The sequence below is a fragment of the Elephantulus edwardii genome, unplaced genomic scaffold, assembly GCF_000299155.1.
Source record: "Elephantulus edwardii isolate Elephantulus edwardi_28Jun2011 unplaced genomic scaffold, EleEdw1.0 scaffold00045, whole genome shotgun sequence".
NCBI lineage: Eukaryota > Metazoa > Chordata > Mammalia > Macroscelidea > Macroscelididae > Elephantulus > Elephantulus edwardii.
In genome coordinates this window covers 8504586-8525923 of record NW_006399795.1, presented here as the reverse complement: position 1 = coordinate 8525923, position 21338 = coordinate 8504586, and the positions used below count along the sequence as shown (strand labels likewise).

The 21338-nt window shown below is 40.3% G+C and overlaps 1 protein-coding gene across 3 annotated transcripts in view; it reads right to left on the bottom strand.

The window, feature by feature from the left end:
- DNAJC11 (DnaJ (Hsp40) homolog, subfamily C, member 11) overlaps positions 1-21338 on the bottom strand; it is a 117410-nt gene that overhangs the window by 72464 nt on the left and 23608 nt on the right. For 2 of the 3 annotated variants that reach the window (XM_006885784.1, XM_006885785.1), the window contains exons 2-3: positions 9350-9479; positions 6707-6780 (exon numbers count right to left, since the gene is read on the bottom strand). In XM_006885784.1, the coding sequence (XP_006885846.1) occupies positions 6707-6780; positions 9350-9479 (204 nt within the window). The remainder of the gene's footprint in view (positions 1-6706; positions 6781-9349; positions 9480-21338) is intronic. The other variant, XM_006885786.1, reaches the window with a different exon arrangement.

Below are 21338 nucleotides of genomic sequence, written 5' to 3'. Positions count from 1 at the left end.
ACAGGAGAAGAAGGCCCTCTGTGAGGTGGATTGACTCAGTGACTGAGGTAGTTGGGATAGTTGTGTCAGAGACAGTGAGATTGGAACAGGATAGAGCAGGATTTAGGGCTGTTGTATATAGGGTTACTGAGTTGCAGGTGACTTGATGGCATACAACAACAACAACAACAACATTCCTTTTAAACAGTTCTTTCCCTCAGCTGTTTCAATGCAGTGCACACTGTTTATCCCCTCTATCCTTAGTTTCCCCACAACACCCATGTTAGTCTTATTTTATAACTCTGGCATTATGCAGTATTTGTCTTTTTTTTTTTTTTTTAGTATTTGTCTTTTGGTGACTGTGATAATTCACTAAGTATAATGTCCTCCAGGATCACCCATTTTGTATAATATTTTATTAATTCCTTGCTTTTCAGTGCTGTGTAATATTCCATTCTGTGAATATACCATAGCTTCTCTACCCATTTGTTTGTTAATGTTCACTTGGTTTGTTTCCATATCTTTGCTATTGTGAACAATGCAGCAATAAACATGAGTGTGCATATATCTGTTTGGGTGACAGTTTTGATTTCTTTTTTTTTTTTTGATGCAACAGCAAGAGGCAAGAGGTTTATTGCGGAGCTCCGGGCCAACACGTATCTCTCGCAGGAGACAGAGGAGTCGACCTCGAGCAGACAAAGTTGGCTCTTTTTATACACTTTAGGGGGATACAACTGGGTATCAGCTTCTCATTGGGTGATGAAAGTTTTGATTTCTTTAGGGTATATTTCCAGTAGTGGAACTGCTCAGTCAAATGGTATTTCTATTTCCAACTTTTTGAGAAAGCATCATACTGCCTTCCATAGTGGTTGCACCATTTTACACTCCCAACAACAGGGAATTATGCTTTCAATCTCTCCACAACCTCACCAGCATTTATTGCTTGCCGCTCTGCTGAACTTTGCTATTGTTACTGGGGTGAGATGATTTGTATCTGTCTTAGAGGTAGGGATTTTGAACATTTCTTCATGTGTTTGTTTGCCATCTGAAAGTCTTCTTTTGTGAAGTATCTGTTCATATCCTGTGCCCTTTTTGTGGCTGGGTTGATTACCTTTTTCTTGTGGTGCTAGTGAAACTTTCTTAGGTCTCAGAAGAATGGTTTGAAAAAAATAGATTTCTAGGGAGTTCTGGTGGCCTAGGGGCAAGAAGCTGCACTGCAATCCTGGAGGCACACAGTCTGAATCCATCAGATGCTTTGTTGGAGAAGGAGGGGAAATCTCCTATGCCAGTCGGATCTGATTTGACAGTATGCAACAAAGAAAAAAACAACTTACTTCTGAAAAATCAGTTACTGAAGTCTATGAATTTATAATTTTACTCTGCCATGCATGAGGTTAATCATGAGTTAGAACTAGTTTGATGATGTAGTTTGTTTGTTTGGGCTTTTTAAAAAACACTATAAGCATGATGCTGAAGCACTTGCTGTGTGTGTGCCATCAAGTTGAAATCGACCAATAGCTGACCCGCCAGTGGGTTTTCAGAGGCAGTAAATTGCATGGGACGAGACTGCCCATCCTTCTCCTGTGGAACAACTGGTGGACTTTATTTCCCCACCAATATCACAATTCAAAAACATCAATTCCTTTTCGGTCTTCCATTTTCCACTGTGTATTAATTATAGTCTGATTTGAAGCAACAGGGAAGGCGAAATACCAGTAAACTGTGATCAAAGCAAAAACTGCAAATGACCTGGGCCAAAGGGACCTCTTCTAAACATAATCTAGAATCTGGCCATGATTTTTGCAGGTGATGGGAGTTATTTGGTTTCTATTCTGCTTTCGAGCTGCTGCCATATTCACAGCTCAAGGCTGGACTTTGGCCACTTTGAAGAAGACACCAATTTCATCCCCATAAATGCTGCTAACTTTGGAAATTAAATGTTGGATAAATTGAGAACTGTTACATCTCATTCCTTTGGAATGATGCCAGAGAACGACAAAGTTTTTTGAAGGTCACAGAGACATATCGAGTGGCTGAAAACAGGGCCAAGAGTTTATGTGATCTGAAAAAGCTCAAATTTCAGCTCCAGCCTCTACCATTAAAATGGGGGCTAATGCTACTGCTGGGACAGAGAATGACAATGTGTGGAGGGTTTTGCCTTATGACATCTTAGACACTTGGGGCATTAACAGCAGTGGCATCACGGGCGGGTGGGTGGGGGGAACTTCGGATCACAGGAGGTGACACTATCAAATAAAATTTCCAAGCTGAAATGAGTTATTTTTTTATGAAAATATCTCTCCAGTTAGCTATAACAATAAAAATAATTTCTGTAAACTCAGCTTATAAGTATCAATTTAAAACTCTACGTTATTTTCTTTGTGAACCTTCTAGTTCGATCTGGTCACAGCTGTCACTGTTACCCAATTACAAGGACACATAGTTTTAAAAAAATGACAAATCCCAGTTTTAACAGCACATGTTCTTAGCACGGATCATAGTTGCTGATTTTGTAAAATTTTCTGGAGCGGTAGCTATGTTGTTGCTGTTGAGTGCCATTGAGTAGGAACTGACCCATAGCTGGACCCTCCAGAGGGTTTTCAGAGGCAGTAAATCACACAGGACAAGGAGACTGTCCATTCTCCACAGAGCAGCTGGTAGATTCAAATCACATGCCTCTGGGATAGCAGCAAAGTTTCTTAACATTAGGCCACCAGAGTAATTAATATGTGCAAACCTACATAAATGTATAAAAGGCTGAAATAGTAATTAAAGGAGAAGTATAAAAAAAGGCTTCAGTCTAGTTACTAATAGTATTCCAATAATGTAATTCAAGGTAGAGAGTTCACAAAACAATTTTGTTGTATTCATTTAATCAAAAAAATATTACATTTAAGCCATTTACAACCATACTTACCACATATTCTATGATCAAAATAGGTAATAAAGATTGACAAGGATTCTGGACAGTCTGGTACAGCAGGAGGTACACGGAGGGGGAAGGAGAAGGTGACATCATGAGTTACTACACTGGTGACATTAACCTTAGTGTTGCCAGTAGGCATTAACATTATCCTTCTCCAACTACCCAGATGCTCAGCCTAACAAAGATACAGTAAACGGATACCCTTCAGCAACTGGAAAAATATAAAAGTCTAAAAATACTACCAACAGCATGAAGGGAATACAGCTTCCCCCCCTGGAGTGGCAGAGATTACAGAAGTGGGAGAAGCCTCATATTAAACAATCCATCCAGCTAGCTGTAGGAATCCCTAGAAGGGATGTTGATGCCAGCCCTATAAAATGAGCTTGAGTTCAGTGAGACTTTTCCCTTACAGTATAAATAATGGGTTCAATTTTCCTATGGTATGTTAGGCACTGATACATCTCTGCATAAAGTATCTGGGGAGGTATCTCCATGTAGGCTCCACTGAAGGCATTTCTATCTTGCAGTGAAGGCTGAGAATCAAGATGGGGGAGGAAAATTACCACAAAAACTCAAACAAGTCAATTTTGATTGATGAGAACTTGAGTTCCTCAAAGAAGTTTACAAAAAAAAAAAATAGGAATATAAAAGCACATCCTAAGGTACATCCACCATCTGCGACTGCCTGTAGAGTTTTGGAATCACTACTCTGTGTGTTGTGTGGTTTTGTTGTGACTTTCATAGGAAGATCCTTTGGTTCAGTGACAGGAAACCATGAATTGCTCTGCCAGAAAGATACTGCTTCACTGCTCCAGTTAGAGTTGGGACAGAGCTGTTGGGGATGAAAAGCGAGACTCTAAAGGGTGGTGGGTAAGAAGAGCTGGTCCAGGTGGAGTTGTGGCCCTCGATATATTGAAGCCCTATCCCCTGTACTTGTGAACACAACCTTATTTGGAAATAGGATCTTTGCAGACATAATCAGTTAGATTAATATGGAGTCATATTAGAGTTGGGTTGTCCTTAGTATGACTGACATTCTTACCAAAAAAGACAAGACACACAGATGTAGAGGGAAAATGGCCACACGAAGATGGAGAAAGAGACTGGAATGAAGCAGCCACAAGCCCAGAAGTGCCTGGGGCTACTCAAAGCCGGGAGAGGAAAAGAAGGCTCTTCCCTCAGGGCTCTGGAGAGAACACCGTCTTGTCAACACCCTGAATTTGGATGACTAGCATCCAGAACAGTTTTTGTTGTTTTAAAATTTTCTAGGGCTGCAGTAACATGTGCCTGTTTTGTGATACCTTGTTATAATTGCCCTAGGGAACTGAGGGCTGCCATGAAAAGCTGTAAGCAATCCACATTACTAACAAACAAATAAACAAGGCAGCTTCATAGTGGTATGGAAAATATGGGAAGTTGAATAAATAGAGCAGAATTCTAGTTTCCTTTTTTTGGGGGGGGGTGGAGGGAATGTTAAGCTGTTTATGTTTAATACTCAGTTATAATGAACTAATGTGACAGGTGGCACTGGTAGTTCCATCAGTGCAGAGGTCACACACCAAATGCCTACTGGCATCAGGCAGATCATAAATGAAAAAAAGTGATGGGCTGGGGCAACACTAGGGAGCAGTAGGGATTGGGACGAATTGGACAGCCCAGCCCAGCAGACTGGGCAGAGGCTCCTCAGACTTCAGTGAGTGCTGCCTCACTGGGTGTAAAACAACTGCATGCCCAGCAACAATGGCGGTTGAATACCGAACTGATTCTGAAATCTTACAGCCAGTAATTCAGATAAAGCTCTAGGCCAGCGATTCTTGAATTCCACTTACCCGCTAGCAAAGCTCCTTTATGATGCACATAGAGCATTAACATCTTTAAACACAGTGGCCCCTGAAGAGCAAAGTCTGTGGTTGGCTTCATTTATCTTTCTACGTTCTATCAACCTGGTCTAGATGGTGTCATCTGACAATCTCATTTTGTAACCCTTTTCTGTGTTATGTGAATATCCTGGTCTCTGGTAAGATGAAGACATGAGGCTGCCACTCATATCAAAAGGTCTTTTATCTAAGAAGCCAGGAAGCCAAATGTATGGACACTATTTCTTTATCACATGGAACATCAATAGTATAATATTGTATAAATCTTTCTATAAAGTGTAACCTTCAGAGGAGTTTTCAGGTTTTAGCTGGGTTGCTGGCTGTTGGATTCTCTCACTCTTTTTCCTTTTCTATGGCATGCCAGAATAAACATCATCTTCTAGAATATACTACCTTCTCTTGAGTTTTAGTAATTGGAGTCATTACTGGTTTGTCTGGGTCCCCCTGCCCCCCAACAATAACCACACGAGGGATCAGAACCAGAGTTACCAGATCTTTAGAGGTGTGTTTTTTTCCCCCTTCAGCAGATAGCAGACTGGATTTCGTGTAAAATCTCCCAAATTTTTAAAATAAGTAACTACAGTTCATTACCCAGGGCCATCGAAACATGGCTGTTGCTTTGATACGGCCCACAAACTAACAATATTAAGCAGTGGTGGAAAGAACAAGGAATCCATTTTGCTTTTCTTCCATCCCCTACCTGAAGGCATTTAGGTTTGGAAACTAGAATTAGAAAACATAGGCACACGAGCTTGAGATTAAACATGAAAAGGAACTTCAAGGGAAATCTTAAACAATGATAAAAAACCAACTCTATGATATCATTCAATTTAATGTTCACAGTCTACCAAAATTTCTTGGCCATTAAAAAAACCTAAGTGTATATTTCTACAGCAATTTAGGGGTTTACAAGCAATTTTTGCATTCCTTTTTTTTACTTGCTCTGCACATCTTTGTTTTTCCAGTAAAATGGAAGCACAAAGCAGTCAGATGACTTGCCCAAGGGTTTACATCTAGTCAGAGCCAGAGCAAAAGAAAAATGGAGCCTTCTGAATATATTTGATAACTTTTTTAAAAAAAATACTTGATATATTTTTTTGTTTAAAATATGATATAAGATTTTCTATGTTCTAATAAGTGCTCTGGTGGCCCAGTGCTGAAAAGTTGCTCTGTCAACCTCAAAGAACACTGAATCTACCAGCTGCTTGCTCTGAGGGAGAAAGATGGCAAATCTCTTCCCATGCATTTCTAGCCTCTGAAAACCTGCTGGAGGGTCAGCTATGAGTTGGTTCTGACCCAAAAGCACATAACAACAGCATCACAATGGTCAGATCTATCATGGAGATAGCAGAGGTCCGTAATGAGTCATGTGGGAGCTACTGGACCAGGCAGTAATTCTGTGGCGCTTGGGTCATCAGGAGTCAGGGATGACACAATGGCCGCCAACAAGGCACATTAGACAATTTAATCCAGTAGTTTGCAACTTTTTGCTGCTTCCACTTTGTTTATATGTACCAAACAATAGCAAGAGAAACATTTCCTAAAGGCAGTTATTTAGTAACTAACATGGAGAGAGGCCCAGAACTGCAGAGGTTGGAAGGGAGAGTGTGTGGAGAGGCACACTCTTCAGATACTATCTCATATCACCCTCTACCCCTACCTGCTCCCCCTCCCACCTTGTAGGGGAAAATTACAGGTAGGTATAGTTCACACCTTTCATTTTTCACTTGACAGGTTAGAAAGCTGAGGACAAGTTAAAAATAACTGACTTGTCCAAGCTCATAGAGTCTAGAGCTCCAACTCTTAAACCCAAATACAAGGCATGAAGGGGGAGTGTCTCAAAGACATAATCACAGTGTGGGATTTAGGAGTTTGATTTTGTTTCATGATCTTTCCGGGGCACCAGACGCACAGGTTCTCTTACCTCCCATCCTTCCATTTCCAGTCCTCTCTTCCCATATATATCATAGATGGCCCTGGTTTGGGGATCACTAAGCACTGCAAATTAAAAACCAAACATGTTTACAAAGCATAAAATTCACCTTTCAATCCTATATGAGAACGCTGACAAAGCTACAAGGTAAGTCCATCTATTTTTTTTTGTTTGTTTGTATCTAATTACATCTTCCTAGAGATCTTCTTCCTTTCTCAACTGTTTTCCTGATCCAACCTATGACATGTCTAAGAGTGGATGCAAATGAGAAAAGTGGGGTGTTCCCAGTTTCCAAGCCGCTTTAAGTTGCAAGGAATCCCTTTTAGGAATAGGTACTGGTTCTCTAAGTTGTTCTTGAAATGATTTAATAAATAAAGTATATAAAATACCTGGCTTGAAAGAGCTAATTCCAGTTTGTAAAGAAGCTTAGTGTAAAACTAGAGACAGGCTTCGGTATTAGTAAAGTCTGATATAGTACTATTTCATTATTAGATTATTTCTTTTTTCATTATGACTAACTCCTAAGAAAGTCTGGATCAGGAGCTCTGGTGGCCTAATGAATGGTAAGAAGCTGTACTGTGACCCCAAAGGCACACTGTTCGTATCCACCAGCTGCTCTTCAGGATAAGGATGGGCAATCTCTTCTCGGGCACTTTACTGCCTCTGAGAACCAGCTGGAGGATCAGCTATGTGCTGGTTCTGACTCATGGCCCACAACAAGGTGGTCTGGAATCTTGGGAATACAATGTTTAAGCAATTGCCAAACTGCTGAAAACCTGCCAGTCTGCTTCTGAAAGGTCACACCTTGAGCACAGCTCTCTGCACACATGTATCTTTAGGAGTTAGAACCAAGAGCTACTAACAATAAGAAAGTCTACTTTATTTGCATCTCTCTTCCTTACTTATAAATCATTTTAATGGGAGGATACAAAGCACTGTCATAACAGTGTTGGCTATGCTGCCTAAAATACGGCAGGAAAAGATTCTCAATAAGGTGAAAGCTAATCAAAGGGCATCCGAACCAGATTTAAATGTCAGTGAAGCTCATGGTCGTTATATTCCTCCCTTACTCTGCCAATTTCTGTTCAAGACCTTTGCATCTTTTCCCCCCAGAGACTTCACATATATTTTTAGGCCTAATTAAAAAACGATGTAAATGATTCTATCCATATTCAAATCTAATGGGGAAGAAAGAAATGCTGACCACTGGGAAACACAGGAGCCAAACTTGGTCGGTTAATCTCTAGGATTTAATAAGGAATTATTTATTCACTATTTCACTCCAGCTTCCCTTTAGGCTCCACACTGGGGCAGGTTTGCTGCTGCAGCATTTTCATACTCACTGGTTGCGTTTTTCTGTTAACTCTTCCCCAAATGTCCAAAATGATGCAAACAAGCTGTGCAGGTAATTCAGACGCAGGAGTCAAACTAATCCAGTCAGTTAGACAACAGAGTGTGATAACAGGACCAGGCTTTTGATCAAGATCACCATGCACACAGGTGTCCCTCTGAACACAGTTAAATTAGGTAATGACAGGCTGTCACACTTCCTGTGCCCTACAGTCTGATTTTTGCTGGTTATTAACAGTTAACTTTTAGTTATAACCATAAAATGAAATACAGTATACACTCTTATGGTTATAATGAGAAACTTTTGTGAAGGATCTTATTACCTGATTTTCAATCTGTCTATTCAGGGGGCAAACTACTAAAAGACTTGGGAATCAATAACTTACCTGACTCTAATCCCTTTTTTTAAAAAAAAAAGAAATTGGTAAAAAAACCCAAAAAAACCTTTCAGATATACCTAAGAGTAGAGACATCTGAATTGCTTAAATCTGTTTTTTTTCAATTAACCTTCTTAACATCATTTTTGTTCTTTTGTTAGGAACTTTACTGAACACTATGCAACCGATAAAATAATTTTCTCATAAAAAAAAAAGTTCTTGCATCTTCTCATAGAGACGAAAAAGCTTTCTTGTAACGATCAGCCTTTCCCTCTAAGGGTTCCCTTCAGGAGAAGACTATTTAATTATTTAACACTTGAGTACTCGCTCTGTGATTCAGAACCTGGTCTCTCACTTCACTTGCACTTTCATTTTCTACTCTCCATACACAAGTCAATTTCTAAAAGCAAAATAGTACTCTTTCCATAGGATGCCATAAAAAGTACTCAACTACCTCCGCACACTTCCGAGGATTCTTTTTTCTATACATGCAGTATCAGCATCTACAAGCATCTGACCGTGTACAACCCATACTTTCTTCAAATCAACTCCTGTAAAGTCTATGCGTGCAAACCACAGTGCATACTAACGTATCAGACCCATATCAGAACATCATTAATACTACTGTATCATGATGTTAAAGATGTTTTTAGTCTATCTGGAAGTAGTTTTTTAATGCATAGAAAAGCATAGTGTATCATAAATATACATACTCTAGACACTAAGACAACACCTGATTGACATTAGGTATGAACCATATTTAACTGTTCTAACTTACATATAAATTCAACTTAGAGACAGACTTTGAATGCAATTTGTAATCCAGGGACTGACTGACTGTACTCTTCGAATCAAGGCTCTTACAAGCCAACTAGGGCGTTTCCACAAAGCCCAGCCCTCTGCTGACCTTCATAGGCCTGGTGAACAAGGTTGAAGAGTCGTTCGGCTTGTAATTTGAGCTCTGGATCTCTGTGCTTGTCTGGATGGTACAGCATGCACAGCCTCCGGTAGGCAGCTTTCAGCTCTTCACAAGAGGCCTAAAGGAAGGAAGGAAAAAAATCCATCAGAGAAGGACCAATGAGTCTTAAACATTATCGGGATGAGAATCAGTCTTGAAACAGGGACCTGTGAGCCACAGGACATGTTTGCTCTCTAAATACAGGATATAATGAAGTTATAACTTTATTACCTCAATATGGCTTTTGTTTTCCACAGTTAATAAAGTGATCAATTGTGTGTATCAATAGTGACCATCTTTTAATGGGAACTGTAGCTGTTAGATGGAACAAAAGCAGGGTCTCCACACCGGATCAATGTGCTCGCAGCTTAAACCCAAAATACCAGAGACCAGCTTACTCTCCAGCTTAAGTTATTTGAAGCAAGTCACGCCAAGGAAAAGAAAAAAGGCTAAGTGTTATTTGACAGAAATGCTATGCATCTAATCAGTTTCTGACAAAGGAAATACAATCAGTATTAATCCTGATCAAAGACTTGCAAAACCAGCACACAGTTCTAATTTTAAAAGGTAGGCCACAAAGCAGGCTAAAGATGCTGTTTTAAGTCATTTTGCCCACTAACTCTCTAGTTTACAAAAGTAGTCCACTTGAAGGGGAAAGGCGAAGCACACTAACAAGACAGATGACACGATGGCGGGAGATGGGCATAGGGGTGTGTGAGCCACACAGCAGGGAAGGTAAAAGCTCAATGATGAAACTTAGGATTCTCTGCCTGCCTCATGGCCACCAAGAAGTTCTCACAGACTCCCTTCCCTTACAGCCTCCAGGAGAACTGCAGGGTGGCCCCTCATGTCAGTTTTTGAGAAGCATTATTTCTGATTTTCATCTTACTTTCAGAAACCATTTTGGTCCACTGGAGGTACTGCTGAATTGGCAGCTCCATTGGGATGACCTGTCAAGTCAGGAGGATTTTTATTTTGTGAGGCAGTCCCACCATTTCTTACTGCAGAAGCACATTTCTGGGTCACTGACAATCTGCCAAAGGAAGGCTGGACAATGAATAAGGAAGACCCAAGAATTTGATGCCTTTGAATTAAAGCAGTGGTGAGGCATATGGAATAGGCACTATGGATCTGAAGAATGAACAAGTCTGTCACAGAAGATGTACAGGCAGAATGCTCCTTAGACATGAACACGGCGAGACTTTGTCTCACGTCCGTTGGACAAGGTGTCAGTCAGGATCTATTACTGGGGAAGGACATTCTGCTTGGTAAAAGGTCAACGAAGAAGAGAAAGACCCTCAGTGAGGTAGATTGATGCTGTAGTTGCAACAATGGGGTTGAACAGAACGATGAAAGAAAGGATGGTAGGGAGCTGGGAGCGTTTCACTCTGTGTACACAGAGTTGCTAGGAGGTGGCACCTATCAACAAGGTATTCAGGTGATGGAAAACCAAGAAATTTATGCACATTTATCAGTGGTTTTAAATAAAGAATTTAGAAGAACTACAGGAAGAAGACAATTAGTAGGATGAGGAGATGCTGGGGACAGGAGGCCCGACAGTCATTTGTGCTCTGTATACGTACTCCCACTACCTGCCTGGGACTGCTCCCTGAGTGAGGAGCAGAAGGTGAGTGACTGATCTCTGATAGTCTTTTCCAGCTCTTCCCTCTGCCTGAATCTCTCACTCAGGAAGGAGCTAGAATTGATTCTCTCACTTCTCCTTTAAAGTTGGTCTGCCTGCACGTCTTGCTGGGTTAATTAAAGAAGGAGGTCTAGTTGTTAGGTGCCAAGTAACAATGAATTAATGGATATCCAAAATCTCTGTAAATGTTCATTAAAATTAATTTTAAAAAAGCCTATGAACAACATAACCATGCCTAATCTTGTGCCATCCTCATAATCTCTGCCATGCTCAAGCCCTTGTTGTGGTCACTCTGTCAATCCATCTCACTGAGGGTCTTACTCACTTTCTCTGAACCATTCCCTTTCCTAGTAAGACATCTTTTCCTAAGGACTGGTGTTTCCTGACAACATGCCCATACAATGTGAGACAAAGACTCACCATCCTTGCCTCTAAAGAGCACTCTAGCTGTACTTCCTCCAAGACAGATTAGCTCTTAAAAGGGTGCTGTTCCAGGGAGCTCTGGTGGCCTAGTGGCAAAAAGCTGTGCTGCAATCCTGAAGGTGCACAGTTCAAACCCACCAGATGCTCTGCTGGAGAAGGAGGGGCAATTTCCTCCTATGCCAGTCAGATCTGATTTGATGATACGCAACAAGAAAAAAAAAAGAAATATTTAAAAAAATATAAAAAGGGTTCTGTTCTTACTCCATCAGAGTCAAGGACCCTACTGACTGAGCATCTCTGTGCTTGTAAGGGCCAAGTAGCTAGACTCTGTCCTATTACATCTTCCATCTTTTTGGTGAAGCCTTTGGGAATTACATTACTGAATAAGACTTGGTTGATTGCATTTATCCCTTTCCTTCATCAGATCTGTGTGATTCACTCGATTTTAACATACTAACCTCCAGTTCTAGTGGTACAGAATGCAGACTAGGGAGTCAGGTACATTGTGCTTAGATACTGGATCTGTAACATAACAACTGTGATGATGGGCAGATTATTTTTCTGAGCTTCAGGGACAGCATGGCGGTGAAATGAGATCATGACCAAAAAGTGCCCCAAACACAACAAAACTTCTAATGTGTGTTTTGTTTTATATAAAGCCTTTCCCCTGGGTTTTCTGATCTGAAAGATGTGGAAAATGGCATACCAATTGACATATTTCAACAAACAGACACTGTCCTGAATGTGCTCACCAAGTTGTGCCAAAAAATCTGGAAGACAACCACCTGGCCAACTGGAAGAGAACCATATTTGTTTCCATTCCAAAGAAAAGTGACCTGACAAGAGTGTGAAAATTATTGGACAGTATCATTAATATCAAATGCAAGCAAAATTCTGCTGAAAATTATCCAGAAATGACTGGATCAGCACATCAACAGAGAACTGCCATATGTGCAGGATAGGTTTTGAAGAGGTGGTGGTACTAGGGATATTACAGCTAATGTTAGATGGACTTTGGCTGAAAGTAGAGAGGAATGTCTATTTCCTGGCTGCTGGTACCAAGAGTCTTGGCTGTGGAGCCAAGCAAACTGAAGCTGTTAACAATCTCAATTTCTTTACCATCTATCATGATGCTGACAATTGGCCCAGTGGTGAGAATCTTTGTTTTATTGAGGTTGAGCTTCAATCCTTATTGAAGGCTGCAGTCTTTGACCTTCTGCAGCAAGGGTTTCAGGTCCTCCTCAGTTCCAGCAAGCAGGGTTAAGTCATCTGTGTAACAGACTGTTGATGAATCTTCCTCCAATCCCGATGCCACATTCCTCCTTATAGAGTCCAGCCTCCTGGATGATCTGTTCTGCATATAGATTGAAAATATTTGGAGATCCTTGGCATACACCGTTTCTGATTTTGAAACAATGTGGTGAGTGACAGGATAATTTTCACTCGCACACAAGAAAGTCCAGTGAATACTACCATCATTCAAATATATGCATTAACAACTAGAGCCAAAAAGGAGAAAATAGAAGATTTCTACCAACTTTTGCAGCTAGAAATCAGTCGAATATGCAGTAAAGATGCATTAATAATAATGGGTGACTGCAATGCAAAAGCTGGGAACAGAGAAAGAAGGATTAATAGTTGGAAAACATGGATGTGGTGACAGAAACGAAGCTGGAGACAGAATGACAGAATTCTGTACAATCAACAATTTATTCTTTGCAAATACTTTTTGTAAGAAACACAATCGTAGGCTATACACATGGATTTTACCTGATGGTATGCATAGGATAAGACTGATTACATCTGTGGAAAGAATTGCTGAAGAAGCTCAATATCAGTTGTGAAAACTAGGCCAGGTGCTGACTGTGAAAGAGACCACCAGCTACTCATAATGCAAGTTCAAGATGAAGCTAAAGAAAATGAAATCAAATCCACAGGAACAAAAATTTGACCTTAACTCTATCCCATTTGAGTGTCAAAACCATCTCTGGAACAGGTTTGAGATCCTGAACATTAATGAATGAAGACCAGATAAACTGTGGGAGGTGATCAAGAATATCATCCAAGAATAATACAAAAGGTCATTACAAAGACAGAGGAGGAAGAAAACACCAAGATGGATGTCAGATGAGACTCTGAAAATTGCACTAGAGTGCCAAGAAACTAAAACAAAGGGAAGAAATGAAGAAATTAGGAAACTGAACAGAAGATTTCAGGGCAGTACGGGAAGACAAAGTAAAATATAATGAAATGTGCAAAGACCTAGAGTCAGAAAATTAAAAGGGCTGAACATGCTTGTCATTTCTTTTTTTAAATTTAAAAAAATTTTTATTTTATTATTTTTTATGTGTACCATCAAAGTGGATCTGACTGGTACAGGAGGAGATTGTCCCTCCTTCTCCAGCAGAGCATCTGGTGGATTCGAACTATGTATCTCTGGGACTGCAGTGCAGCTTCTTGCCACTAGGCTACCAGAGCTCCATGCTTGTCATTTCTTAAGCTTAAGGAACTGAAGAACAAATTCAAGCCTTGAGTTGCAAAACTTAAGGATGCTTTGGGTAGACTATGAAATGATCCAGGAAGCATTAAAAGAAGATGGAAGTAGTATACAGAGTTAATGTACCAAAAGGAATGGGCTGACACAGAAGAAATTAATGAAACAATGTAAAAGCAAAGCCTGTAGTGATGAATGAAGAAGTTCAAGCTGCTCTGAAAAAACTGGCAAAAAATAAGGCCCAGGAAGTGACAGCATACCAACTGAAACGTTTCAACAATCAGACGATGCTGCCCTGGATGCACTCAACAAGCTGTGCCAAGAAATCTGGAGGACAACCATCTGGCCAACTGACTAGAAGACATCCATACCTGTTTCCATTCCATTCCAAAGAAAGATGATCTAATAGAGTGCAGAAATTATCAAGCAATATCATTAATATCACATGCAAGCAAGATTCTCCTGAAAATTATCCAGAAACGACTGGAACAGCACATCAACAGAGAACTGCCAAAAGTGCAGGCTGGGTTTAGAAGGGGTCGTGGTACTAGGGATTATGTTCTCATCAATGGTGCAAAAGGTTTGTGCTTGACTGGTAACGGAAGGGCCAGGTGGCGGTTTAAACCCACCAACAGCTACTGTTGGAGAAGTTGTTGTTACTCAGAACTGACCCACAGCTGACTCTCCAATGTGTTTTCAGAGGCTGTAAATCGCCCTTCCTTTTTCTGTGGAACAGCTGGTGGATTTGAACCATGTGTCTTGTTGGAGAACAGTACTGAATATTCCATTGACCGCCAAAAGAACAAACAAGTACGTCATGGAGAAAGTGCAACCAGAGTGCTCCTTAGAGGCAAAGGTGGTGAAGCTGCATCTTACATACTTTGGGCCTGTAATTAGGAGGGGCTACTCCTTGGAAGCAGGAGTGGCATCCAATTCCTAAATAATATGCCTCTGGAAACTCTATGAACTGATAAAGATCGATAGTTGTAGAGGGGCTTCAGGCCTTTTGTTCACAGGGTCGCTATGAGTTGTGCAGCAACAACAACAACATTCCTTGGAGAGGATATCATGTTCAGATAGTGGAGGGTTGGTGAAAGAGAGGGAGACTCTAAACCAGATGGATTGACAGTGACTGCAGCAATGGGATCAAGTATGTCAGAGATAATGAAGATGGCACAGGATAGGGCACAGTTCCGATCTATTGTTCACAGGGTCTCTATGAGTTGTACTCAACAATAACAGCGGTACTGCGGAAGATAAGCCTGGAGGTCTGCATCCATAAACCTCAAAGCCAAGCAAACCCCATTCTACTCTGTATATAAAAACATCGTGTCATCATGTTGGAACTGCCTGGACAGCAACTAACAACGTGCTACCATTACCGTGACATCTCTATTTTGATGCCCCTTTGATAGCATATATACTAAAACCAGACCATTCAGTATGCATCAGCACCAGGATCATGTGAACGTTTATGAAGTTCATCTCTCTTAATCCCCCTTTCTGGTCAGACTGTGAAATTCACTAAGCTGTACACATGGGATTTGTGGACTTCTCTGCACGAACGTTCAACTTAAAAAAACCCCACAAAAACACCTCCCCAGAAAGGGGGGGTTCGAGTGCTCTCACTGCTGCAGCTCCTCCTGTTCTGTCTTCCTGCCACAGGCTCACTTTCCCAGCCTTTGTTCCGTACCACAGTGCTCTGCCTTTTATTTTCCATTCTAATAACTTACTACTTTCTGTTGTTTGAAAATATAAAGAGCAAAACATACACCAATTCAACAGCTGCTACATGTACAATTCAGTGACACTGGCCACATCCTTCAAGATGTCTAACCACCTCATCCTCTTTTTCTGAACCGCTCTTCCCCCATTAACATAACCTCCCGGCACCCCAAGAGGTCTATTTAGCCTTCCCAGTTGCTGTTGTCAGTTTTCCCTGTACAGATAGAGCTTACAAGACCGTGATGCTCAAGGCAGATACAGTACTTTCCTTGTCACACTTACTGATGTGGCACTTACGCCATAGTCTGTTGTTTTAAATGAATAATAGGAACAAATGGGCAAATAAAATCTCTCTCCTTCAGGTAGGTTTATTTTTTTCACAATGAAAAAGTGGGGGCTAGTTCCTTCCCAAACAGCCATTAGAAATGATTTTCTTTTTGCAAATTTTAAGTGCCTTTCCTAGTACATAATCAAAGTGCCAAGTGCTAGGTAGATTAGACCGGCTCTATGTTGGACTGCTATTTCCTGGTTATTAAACTAGATGGTCATAGAGAAGATCTAGTTCTATGAAACATTCTTAATCATATTAATAAATGGCTTAATGTGCTATTGATTAAGTAATGGAAACGAGACGTTTCATTTTTAATAAATATCACATTCAATAAAAGGTTAGATTGGGTCTTTCATCATAACAGAAAAGCTAAGGTCATGGGTTCGATATTTTATAACTGATAACCTCTTTCACCACCATAAAATACTGATTCTATTTTAAAAGTATAATGAGCTATCATTAAGAGTGATACCTAAAGTTATACACTTATTTCTAAAATTCCGCAATAAAATCAAGAGATGTCTCATGATTTACATTTGAAAAGCTTCAGCACCTCATTCGCTTGGTTATATTTTCACGGGAATGCCAATCTATTATAAATTAAGCTTTTAAATGTCATAACATTCACAGTAATCAGGTCCTCTGTGACCTGACTTTGGTCTGTTAAAATGTTTAGATTACATGCTATATAATACAAAAAGGCAATAAAGTACAAAATAAAAATGAAAGGCAGAGTCAACTATCTTATTTTCAGATATCATCTATGTAGAAAGTCATAAAGAATAAACAAAAAAACCCAAGATAATTAAGTAAATTCAGCCAGGTCTCAGGATACAGTATTAACACATAAAACTCAATTTATTTGTACATGCTAACAATGAATCTTGGAAACTGAAATTTTAAGTGGCAGTACTGGATACAGTATCATCAACATGATACTGTATTTAGTAATCTCCTGAGTACTGAAGAACAGTGATGTCAATCTGGAAACTAAGGTGTGTCTGATCCAGGCCACAGTCTTGACAATTACTTGCTATGCATCAGAAAGCTAGACAATGATTAGGAATGATAGAAGAATTGATGCATTTGTGCTGTGGTACTGAAGAAGAGTACTGAATATTCCATGGACTGCTGGAAGAAAAAACAGGTTTCTCCTAGAGTGAAACCAGGCCACTTCTTGGAGGTTAGGAGTTTGAAGGTTTTTCTGACATACTTAGGGCATATTGCAAGGAAGAATCAGTCCACACATCATGCTTGGGAGGTTGGAGGGACAACACAAGAAAGGAAGACCCTGAATGAGATGGATTGACTCTGTGACTGCAGTAATGGGGTAGCTGTGTCAGTCAATAAGGTTGGCACAGGATAGAGCAGGGTTTAGGGCTGTTGTACATAGGGTTGCTATGAGTCATAAATGACTCGACGGCACATAACATCATTATCAGCAATGTGTTAAAATTTCCAGTGAACAAATCTTTAAGGTAATTGTTAAATTTACCCCTAGGTAAATTCTGTTTTAGGTAAATCTTTAGATAACACAAATGGTTAAGTGCTTGACTGCTATATGAAAAATTGGTTGTTCAGATCTACCCAGAAGCATGCTGGAAGACAGGAGATATGTTACACTGGGAAAGTATGCAGTCAGGGACCTCTCCAAATTACTGAGGAACAATGAGGACTAAGGTGTGCCTGATTCAGGCCATGGTCTTTTCAGTCACTTGTTATTCTGTTGAGAGCTGGACAATTAATAAGGATGACAGAACTGATGTTTTTGAGTTGTGGTGTTGGAGAACTGAATAATTATCCCATGGACTACCAAAGAATAGATAGATAGATTTGTCTTAGAGAAGGTGTAGTCAGATTGCTCTTTGGAGGCAAAGATGATAAAACTTCATCTCACATACTTTAGGCATGTTGCTAGGAAGAGGCTGTTCCTTGGAGAAGACCTCATGTTCGGGAAAGCTGAGTGACAGCAAATGAGAGGAAGACCCTCACCGAGGTGGACTGACACAGTGACTGCTGCAATGGGCTTGAGTCTGTCAGAGGTTATAAGAATGGCATACAATAGGACAGGGTGCAAATCTGTTGTTCACAGGGCTGCTACGAGTGGTGCTTGACTCGATGGCACCTAACAACATCAACAACAACATAATTGCGACTGTCATTAGATGTTGTCAAGGAAACCTTTAGGAAATAGATTACCAGGCCTCTGCTGTGCTTCTGGGTAGATCTGAACTATCAATCTTTCAGATGGCAGTCAAGCATTTAACCATTTGTGGCACCCAGAAACTCTAAACACGGTTTAGGGATCATTTCACAAGTACGTTAAAGACCTATATGCTGGAAACCATAAAACATAAAATACTGCTGACACAAACGAAAAGACCTGATGCCAGTTCTCCCCAAAGTGATCTACAGATTTAATCCAATCAAAATTCCAGATGGCTTTTACTTTTTAAAATAGAAATTGTCAAGCCAATTCTACAATGTATATAGAAAAGCAAAGTCTATTTTTTGAGAACAGCAAAATAACTTTGAAACAAAACAAAACTGTTGATTCTTTTTTCTCAACCCTAAGAGTTACTATGTGGCTAAGTAATCAAAACAATATGGTCCTGGTGAAAAGATCAGACATAAATCAATGGAATAGAAGGAAGTCCAGAAATAGATCCCTCCCATAGATGGCTAATTCGTTTTTTATAAAGGTGCAAAGATAATTCAATGAAGAAAAGATAGTCTTTCCAATAAGCAATGGTAGAAGTATTGAACATTTGAATCTAAAAAAGAAAATGAACCTTGACCATTACCTTGCATTATATACAACAATGGAACTCAAAATAGAACACAGATCTAAATGTGAAAGTTAAACTCTAAAACTCTTAGAAGAGAAAAATCTTCAATTAACGATTCCTATATATTCTCGTTTTGTGTTGTCAGGTTGAGACTCAGAGCTGACTCTCCCGCAGGTTTTCAGAGGCAGTAAACAACATGGGAGGAGACTGCCCATGTTTCTGCTGCAGAGCAGGTGGATTTGAATAATGTGTCTTTGGGTTGGTAGCCCAGCTCCTTATACTACCACTGGGCCCCTTAAACTGATGCCTCTTGGGAGTGACAAACTCATTGTCATCAATATGGAATGAACGCATTGACCCCCTACTGGGCTCTGAGGCTACAAATCACACGAGAAGAGCTTTTCCATCCTTCTTCCACAGAGCTCCTGGTGGATTCAAATTGCCAGAGAGATGCATTTAGGTTAGCAGCTCAATATCCAATAGATTTATATCTAGTATATACACAGAGTGCTTACAACGGAAGTGAAAAAGTCCACTAAATAAGTAAAAGATTTAAACAGAAATGTCATCGAAGATATGCAAATTGTCCCCTGATTCTAAAAGGAGATGTTCGGATTCTAGACTTTGCCCTTGAGTCGCCTTACATCATTGGGGCCTGGAGTTTTTCCTTTTTGCCCTGCATATATTTGGAACTGAGCTTGATCACGTAACGAAAACAAGATGGGAGGATATGAATTATCAGTATGAATCAGTTAATGCTTATTTTGTTTTTAATCTAGTTTTTAAATTGTGGTAAAGTTTGTATTATGTAAAATCTGCCACTGTAGCCAGTTGTGGTACTTGTATTCACAATTGTATGATCCTCATTACCATCTATTTCCAGATCTTTAATAGAAATGCTACCCATTAAACAGTAACTCCTAGTGACTACCCCACTCTAACCCCTGTTAACCTCCACTTTCATGCTCCACCAATTTGCCTGTTCTGGATGGGAAGCATATACTATGTGCCCTTTTTTGTCTGGCTCATTTTACTTTGAATAATGGCTTTAAGGTATAATATAAACTTGTAGCATGTGTTCGTCACTTAAAAGCATCTTTCTGTTTTGTGGGTGTGTTTATTTTTCCATTCCATTTAAAATGGCTGAACAGCATTTCAAAATGTGGCAATAATCACACCTCATGTAACAACCATTCATCAACAATTTTCCTGTCTTTAGAAAGATGCAGTAAAAAGCTAAGCCAAAGAACAACCAAAAAGGCCCAAAACAAACACACCAAACAAAAGTAGACATACCTACAGTTAAGACTCGACACACATCCGTAATTACCTCATGTTCTAGAATTGCTGCGTTTGAGGGATAGGTTTCTACTTCAGTCTGCTAAATTTTCAGAAAAAGCTTACTAGTTAATTATTCTAACTTTAAAATTTTAAATCTTACTAAGGGATTTTTGTTGGTATCTTTTACAAATTAATTTAGAGATTAGTCCCTTGTCAGATGACTAGTATTCCACCCCCCCCCCTCCCAGTTTGTAGGTCCTCTTTAATTCTTTTCATGTACATAAGGTTTAAGTTTTAGGAGGTCTTAGTCATTTAGCTTATCCTCTACTGATAACTGATCCATTATCTTAGTCTATGCCATAAGTCGTTTTCAGGTGACTCAGTGACCCTATGAACAATAGATCCATTTCACTCCATCCTCACCATTTCTGATCAGCTTGAGCTGTTACAGTCACTCTGTGAATTCATCTTGTTGAGGGTCTTCTTTCTCTGATCCTCCCTTTCCCACCACTGGAAGGTGTTTCTTTTTTTTTTTTAAAAAAGGCTGTTCTTAGGGAGTTCTGGTGGCCTAGTGGCAAGAAGCTGCACTGCAATCCCAGAGGTACACAGTTTGAATCCACCAGATGCTTTGCTGGAGAAGGAGGGACAATCTCCTCCTGTACCAGTCAGATCTGATTTGATGGTGTTGTTGTTATGTGCCGTTGAGTCACTTGCAACTCATAGTGACCCTATGTACAACAGCCCTAAACCCTGCTCTATCCTGTGCCAATCTCACTGCCTCTGACACAACCATCCCGATTACCCCAGTCACTGAATCAATCCACCCCATAGAGGGTCTTCCCCTCCTGCGCTGTCCCTCCACTCTGCCCAGCATGATGTCCCTCTCCAAAGACCTGTCTCTCTTTACAACATGTCCAAAGTATGTCAGGCGAAGCCCCAGAATCCTTGCCTCCAAGGAGCAGCCTGGTTTAACCCTCTCTAGGATGAATCTACTTGTTTTCTTGGCAGTCCATGGTATATTCAGTACTCTTCTCCAGCACCACAGCTCGAAGGCGTCAATTCTCCTTCTATCCTCCCTAGTCATTGTCCAACTCTCTGATGCATAACAAGTGATTGCAAAAACCATGGCCTGTAATCAGGTGCACCTTAGTCTCCAGAGAGACACCGTTGCTCTTGAGTACTTTAGAGAGGTCCCTAACAGCAGACTTTCCCACTGCAATACGTTTTTTTATTTCCTGGCTACTGGTGCCAAG